The sequence below is a fragment of the Mirounga angustirostris genome, unplaced genomic scaffold, assembly GCF_029215605.1.
Source record: "Mirounga angustirostris isolate CCGP_5_RB_7025 unplaced genomic scaffold, mMirAng1.0.hap1 SCAF_3, whole genome shotgun sequence".
Taxonomy (NCBI): Eukaryota; Metazoa; Chordata; class Mammalia; order Carnivora; family Phocidae; genus Mirounga; species Mirounga angustirostris.
The window spans coordinates 110,727,320-110,735,053 of record NW_026991711.1 but is presented as its reverse complement, the minus strand read 5'-3'; the positions used below and the strand labels follow the sequence as shown (position 1 = coordinate 110,735,053).

The window sequence follows — 7,734 nt, the reverse complement described above, 5'->3', positions numbered from 1 at the left end:
TGTCACAACTGTGTCTCATCCTCATTACAGTAAAAAATTTCACCTATCAGATTCATTATTGCTAGATAATGCGACTGAGAGCCTTTGCAGGCCCTCCAGAAAAGTAATTCAGCCAAGCAAAATTATCAGCTAATTATATTTAGAATCAAAAGCCCAACAACTATTTGCAGATAAATTGTATGAATTGAAGTGAATAGATCTGAATATTAAGATTCATAGATTTAGCAGATGATTTGTTAATTGGAATAAAAAGGTCATTTGCTAGTCATTTTAACAATAGATCAATCGGAACCCTATTTATTATTTAACTGTTAGTGCATAAGAATTGAAATGGTGAATAATTGTATTATTGTCACGAGATGATCATTTTCTTCAAAATAATAAAATATGAGAAACCTATGGCAACGGATTTTAGAAATTTCTTTAAAAATATTATGGCCTATTTCATATATTTTAAGACATGGTTCTGATCTAAATAATCTATATGATGAGGCTTAGTATTTAAAACAAGTCAAAATTATACCAAAAGTGGTGGCTGGTTTTTTTTTTCCTGATGAATTAGAAATATTACCACAAATAAGATAATTTGCAAATAAAGGTTGAAATCCAAAATTTGTAAATTTTTCCTTCCTAAATCAAATAATGCCATTCCTATCTCACTGTATTTTAATTAGCAGAGGTTTTTGGAAGTGACATGCTCATACGATGACTCAAAATGTAACTTGGCCTGCAATTTTCTTTCGGGGAACAGAACACTCTAATTCAAATCCATTATTAAAAAGCAGATAACATGTGCACTTTCTGAAATGTCTGTGACTTCACTCTTTTGATTTTATGTAACTATAAGAGAATGTTCATATGTATTTACTTTTCAATTGGCACAGCATTTTAAAACTGAGTGTCTTCAGATAAAGTGCGGATTTTCTCTTGGTTCATAAAGAGTATCACCGGTTTATGTGCTCAAAACTTTAGTGAATGTTTTATAATGCGGTCACAGTGCAGTTTATAGCTGTGCTTGAGATAAGAAATTCTGTGAAATACCCTATGTATATATAGAAAAATATATATATTAGTTTGGGTTTTGAGATTAATAATTGGTAACTAGATCCTGTGCCATTTCGCTGTGTTATCTTGTAACTTCTCTCAGTTCTCAAGCAAAACTTTGAACTCGGTATTTTCCCAAACTTTGCAGCTCAAAGTAAATACTTTTCATTTAAACTAATTTCAGTCAACATAATAAAATAGGGAAAACATCACCCACTTAAAAACAGCTTAAATTGCATGTGCTTTGTCACTATAAACAAACAAGGTAAACATTGACATAACTCCAAATTATTCTTGGGTTGAAAAAAATCTGCAGTTCAAAATAAAATTCCGCCTTTGGTCAACATTTTGGATGCAATTCAAAGTTTCTCATAAAATAAACATATTTTAAAGAGTGCTTTGAATTTCACTGTGTAATTTCTAGCCAACAGAAATTACAGTGGTATCTTTAAGGTTTATTATATGTCAGATCAATAGCCATTATGCAGGGCTAACAACCTTCCGAAAGGCAATACCTTCCCTCTGCTTAACCCTTACTACTATGACATGGAAGAAGAAAAAAAAACTTCCTATAGGTGTCCCTTGGGGAAATCCTCTCGCAAAATGAAACTTTCTTGTTTATTTGCTTACTAATAAAAGTATTCTTTTCTGATAAAATGGGAAATGAGCTGAATTTTTGGCCAAGAAAGCAAAATGTTCATTAAAGTAATCTTCATGAGAATTTTTCAGTAAAAGGGGGAATAGTTTTGCATTCTGCAAAATAACAAATTATTTTGAAGCATGAGCTTAAAATGAAAATGCCCCATCACAGCAGATTGTAAATATTTTTCTGATGCTTTTAAAAGTGCCTCGATCATTTCTGTGACTACAGTGTTAAAGTTAAGTATTTGCTATTTTATTTAAACATTTTTGAAAAATGAACATTCTGGGGCTTTGCAGCATTATTAAGAAAAGCTGTCCATACTTTACCATGTTGTTACATGTGTTTATCTGCTGATTATAAAATGTGCTAAACAGTATTTTAAAAACAAAAAAAAAAATTGCAGAGCTGCGCTTTGATTAATTCAGTGAACAAAACATATGCTGTTGGTTCTGTTCTATGAAATTCATATATGATCAATAAAATCTTTTAAAAGAGCAACTTTGGCTTTAAGGCTTGTACTGCCGACCCTGTTTCTCGTCCCAGCTAACTCAGGGCTCACACTGTTAACTTAGGTAAACAAAACCACTTTCTGGCTATGAGAGTAATGTCTTTTTAATATTTTTTTTATCCTCTTTCTAAAATTCCTTTAGGTTGGAAGCTGTGTATTGCGGTTGTTACCCACTCTGTCCCAAAGATTTGGTTTATCCCGAAATATTTCCAGGTAGCTGCTTTAATGTACCTTCATCTTTGTCGAGATTTAATACATGCTTCATGCTAAATGAGAAAGTTTGAAAATAAACTTAGGCAGGAGCAATTGTTTATTTGGCAAGTCAACATGTTAGTGTTAAGGAAAATTTTATGTGTTTTAATACATTAGAGTAAGCTTATATTTGCCATCTGTTCTTTTAAGATAACAAAAAAGCAAGTTTTCAAATAGCATTCTCTCATTGTTAGCATACACATCCCATAATGATGGATTTTTATAAGCAGGTCAGTGTTGCTGCAGTTGCTTACAGATTTTTTTTAATGATATACACAGAGAAAAAGCAAGGACTGGAAGTCACACCAAATTATTTAAACAATTGACTAGTTAATAATATGCAACTGTTGTTTCAGGGTACATACAGCTAAAGTACCAGCTCTTGGAAAAAAATTCTCATCACTAAATATATCACATATGCATTGGGTTACATTAGAATAATGTATTTTAATCACCCAAAGGAGATGTCTAAACAGCACAACTACACAGTCTTACTTAGCATTAAACATCCTTGTGAGCTGAGGTAACCTTATAAAATCATGCTTAAATAATGTAAAACACGAGGCAGCACAGAGCAATATGCATTTTTAATTAGTAAAGTGACTAATATCGAGTGTGTGCTTTGAGGTTTTTGTTTCATTAAAAATGTATCTGTTTTCCCTGCAGCTGAGTATCTGTATTCCACACCTGAACAGCTTTCAAAAAGGCTCCAGATTTTCTGCAAGAGACCAGATATTGTAAGAAAACATCTTTATAAGGTAGATATTGAGGAGAGATTTATGTGGTATAAATGCCATATTGAAGTACAAAGAAAAATCTTTAAAAAAAAAAAACATTTAATTAACATACTAATGTTTAAAGGAAACATGCTAGGGAGGGATATTAGTTGTTACACTAACAAGGATTAATTAAACTGCATGCCAGTTGTATTAACCTAGGTCTTATGAAATACGTGCACTTAATGCACGGTACATGCTTTTTTTTTAATTTATTGTTTTCTAAGATGACTGTCCTTTACATTTAGCCCCAAGAGGCTTATAAAAATGAACCTGGATTAATGTAACTCATTAGTTTAAAAGGAAGTAAAGGAAAGATTCCACAATTATACTAATGAGGATAAGCCTTTCTTCCCATCATAATGAAATCTTCAGGCCTCAAAAATTCAGGTGAATGACATTCGTGAAGTTTGGTGTTCATTTTTTTAACTACTTTGAAGATGATTTTCAAGAACTGAACATTTCCCTTGTCCAGTTTAATAAAATGACCTAAAAATCCTCAGTTTGTGTAGAATGACACTGCCAGGCTCCTCTCTGAATGGCAAAGGCAAAGGGAGAATAGTTTTAAAACAGCCTCATCATGAAGTCCCCTCACTCATGATCTTTTTTCCCTTGTTTGAATCAAGAATTTCACATTGTTGAAATCACAACACAAAGAGGCCCTGCTTAAAGTCTAAGTAATTGAACTGGGATAAATCTGCTTTACGACTTTGGAAGGTGGCTCTAGGCCATGAGTAATATACCTTTTTATATTCTTTGAATGTAGCATCTTCATTTTACATAAATTCAGTATAGTTTATAATCTAGCAGTTTTATAATCCAGTATATTTTAATTTTCCTATGTTAATGTATAACCTTCCTACATGAAATACAGTTTGCTGCCCTTTTTTCTCTCCTTTCCCTTTTCATGGCCTAAAATACATATTTACATAGTGATATATCAAAACAGGACTTTGTTTCTGCAGGAAACAGTTAAACTTCAAGAAAAAGGGAGAGAACCAAAAACGCAATTTAACACCCAATTTCAAGCTCATTATCTTTCATTGTCTATTAACTTGGCAATGGTTCAGAAGGTAGCTCATAATAGTTTAAAATGCTGACTGAACAGTTCCAGGCTCCAGTATTGCGCCTTGAGTCAATACGATTGTACCGTATATAGGGGAAGCTTCACAGACAAAACAGCCTCCCAGGGTTTCCATCCACATTCCCTAATTTTGGAAGTTCAGTAGTGGTCTGCCTTATATAAAATGTTACTCCAGTCATTTTCCACGTGACAGGCTATCGAAATGGGCAGATTCAGGAAATGGAAGAAATAGAATCCTGAGTATTTATGCAAATGGATTCCTTTTCTATATATGACACGGAGATCTTTTCAGTGAGCTCACCATCAACTCACTAATTTTGTTCTTCCCTCCTGGTGAATTTTTGGTGTAGGTTTGTTTGTTTTTCAGTTTTATTGAGATAGAAGTGAGAGTGCGGTGTCAGTTTACAACCCACCGCATAATGACTTGACGTCCACATCTTGGAGAATGGTCACCCCCATCGGCTTAATTACCATCTGTCATCTCATAGAGACACAAACAAAAAAAAAAAAGAAAGAAAGAAAATGTTTTTTTCCTTGAAGTATTTATAATGGTATTTCCACCATCAAAATGTATCAGTTTTTAACTTTGCTTCAGGTTAGGCCTCATTATCTCTGTTAGTCTTCATGGACAAATTTTTAACCATTTCAGAAGTTACTGCAACAAGCTGCCTTGAGTTACAAAAGAAAACAGACCTCCAGGGGCACCTGGGTGGCTCAGTTGGTTAAGCGACTGCCTTCAGCTCAGGTCATGATCCTGGAGTACCAGGATCAAGTCCCAGGATTGAGTCCAGCAGGGAGTCTGCTTCTCCCTCTGACCCTCCCCCCTCTCATGTGTTCTCTCTCTCTCTCTCTCTCTCTCAAATAAATAAATAAAATCTTAAAAAAACAAACAAACAAAAAAAGAAAACAGACCTCTGGTTGAAATATTTTAATACAGCTACCCCGTAACATGGCTATAATTATTTATTTTATAAACATCTTCTGGAAAAACTCTGAAACAATGTCATTCAGCTTAGTGATAATGCTGTCACTTAAATCAAATTGTTCCTCATACAGCTTAAAGATAACCTATGCCTTAAATGTTATTTCCTGTTACTGCTTTTTACATATGTTTTGGTCTTTACATCCTAAAGTGCTCCATCTCAAAATTTTATAAATTAGAATTTTATGGGTCAGCATTTATAAGAATTCATATGCATGATTCTTTTTTATGTATTTTCTGTGGATTTTTTTCTTATAAATCTGTTACACACGTTCAGATGTGTCCTCATGTGTAAATCCTGATGATATTTTATCTAAAGATCAGTCTTCAGATTAATAAATTAGTCCAAGAATTATAAGTAATCAAGCTTTAGGATGCATTTGTCAGAGGAACTGGTAAAAACCACAGACAGAAAGGACCACAGATTTAGTTTGGTTATTGTAATAGGATTTAGAGCCAAAACAGAAAAAGAATGCGTTCTAAAACTTTATAATTAAGATCTAATAAACTATGATACTTCTCCACCTTATGTTTTATAAATATACAGATTTTCAGGTAACATTTGCCTTCACTAAATACAAGAGAATTATTCCCCCCCAAAGCAGTATTTTCCTTACTTTTCTTATGCAATGGGAGAGTCTTTTGTGTGTACTGTTAACGAGAATGTTGGGGGTTTTTTTTAGACTTATTCCATTGGACAGTGCTGTTTTGCTTTTATAAAACATATGCTTCTAAGATCTAAAAGGATAGAATGTCACTGAATTCTTTAATTTGCTCCTTTTACATTTTTACACCTTACTCTCTTTTTTTGTCAAAAGTTTACATTTTAAAATCATCTCAAGTGCTTTTCACATAGGGTTCACTTTAGGATAGGATTTTTCATATGGATTCACACTTAGAAATTTAATGACTAGAATAAGGCTACTAACACTTGGCTTTCTTCTCACATGAGACATTATACTTTCAATATGAGTGAGAGTTTGGGGGCTATAACTTGAAGCAGGATTTGAAACAGAATGCTAGTAACTGAAAAGCAGAAACAGAATTGGATACTTTTTTTTTCTTAAAGTGACTCTTTCTACTACAGAACACTGTTGCCCATGACTTCTCACCTGAAATGATTTCAGATTTGAAATGTTTAAATTCCTCACATGCATGCAAGTATGTTCTCCCTTCTTCTTTCCCTCTCTATTTCTCTTTCACACACAAACACACACACAGACACACACACACTTTTCTTAAGATCTTTCTTAAGAGAAATCCAAAGCATGCAGAAATTAAATGTTTCTTAATCATTTTAAAAATCTAAAACCATTTTCCTAACTTAAAAAATCTGAACATTTCTTTAAAAAGTTTACATCTAAGTTTAGTCATTGACTGCAGCTTTCTCGGACTTTCAGGACACTTCCTTTTCCGAGTAGGTCAGACACATTGGCCACATACTTGTCACACAGATTAAAAATAGGTTTCATTTCATCCACGATAGGGAGCTTTTTGTGACTCCCAAATCTAACTTGAACACAAGATTCTAGAAGTAACCATAAAATAATTAGCCAAGGATTGACTTTTTACACTAACAATTCTCTTCCCTTTTCAACCCAAATAAGTCTAATACCATGAAGTTGTATTTTTGCCTCATTTTTACTATGTGAATTTACTTACTGAAAATTCCCAACAACTTTCTGAGATCAGTACCTCGTGTTTTTACAAATTTCTCATCATATTTTAAAATGCCTTAGAAAAAAAAATTTTGGACATTACCTTGTTACCAGATTGAAAAGGGCACAGGGCACAAATGGGGCACTTGTGTAAAGTAAACACCGCCCAGACGAACGGGACAGATCTTCATTCCCATCCTATTTCTCATTTCCTTTTATTTACAAGTTGTGCGATCTTTTGTGTGCAAAAAGAGATGCATTCTCTCTTGTGCTTTCTGAGAGTGACCTGTAGTTTCTTAAAATTTTTCAACTGATAGCTGCTGATTTTTATTCTGTTCTCCTCTTCAAGTTCTGCAACATTCTAGAAACCTCTATGACCTGCTCTTAATTGGAGGAGAGAAGAATTCTCAGATTCCTGCCTCAAAATGACTCCAAACAATGATTAAGCTTACAGTTCAGATTCAGTGCCCAGAAAGCCATTTGTGGTTGTTGTAATTATGTCAGGCTCTGTCTCCCCCAACCACAGCCATGCCACTCTAAGTTTCCTTCAAGACCCTGGTCACTTTATAGTCCCCTTTTAATTTAAGCTTATACTCTACATGTCAGTAAGGTGTTGCTCACTTGTATTAACACTCCTCCAAAGTCATTACTTTGTTCCTTAAAAATGAAAACTTAAAAGCTGGTGACATTTTTAGAACTTCTAAAAATCTCTCAACTGCCCCAGCACAATTTCAGGCAACTTCTTAATCTCTCTCCCTCCCTCTCTCCCTCCTCCCTGGTCTTCTCC

The 7,734-nt window shown here is 33.8% G+C and overlaps 1 protein-coding gene across 14 annotated transcripts in view; it reads left to right on the top strand.

Moving 5' to 3' along the window:
- Positions 1-7,734, top strand: part of GTDC1 (glycosyltransferase like domain containing 1) — a 407,743-nt gene that overhangs the window by 380,302 nt on the left and 19,707 nt on the right. For 9 of the 14 annotated variants that reach the window (XM_064586473.1, XM_054506233.2, XM_054506236.2 and 6 more), the window contains 3 exons: positions 2,338-2,408; positions 3,114-3,205; positions 4,957-7,290. In XM_064586473.1, the coding sequence (XP_064442543.1) occupies positions 2,338-2,408; positions 3,114-3,205; positions 4,957-5,172 (379 nt within the window). In that variant the 3' untranslated portion in view covers positions 5,173-7,290. Of the gene's footprint in view, positions 1-2,337; positions 2,409-3,113; positions 3,206-4,956; positions 7,291-7,734 lie in introns of those variants that run through there. The other 5 variants (XM_064586475.1, XM_064586472.1, XM_064586476.1 and 2 more) reach the window with 1 other exon arrangement.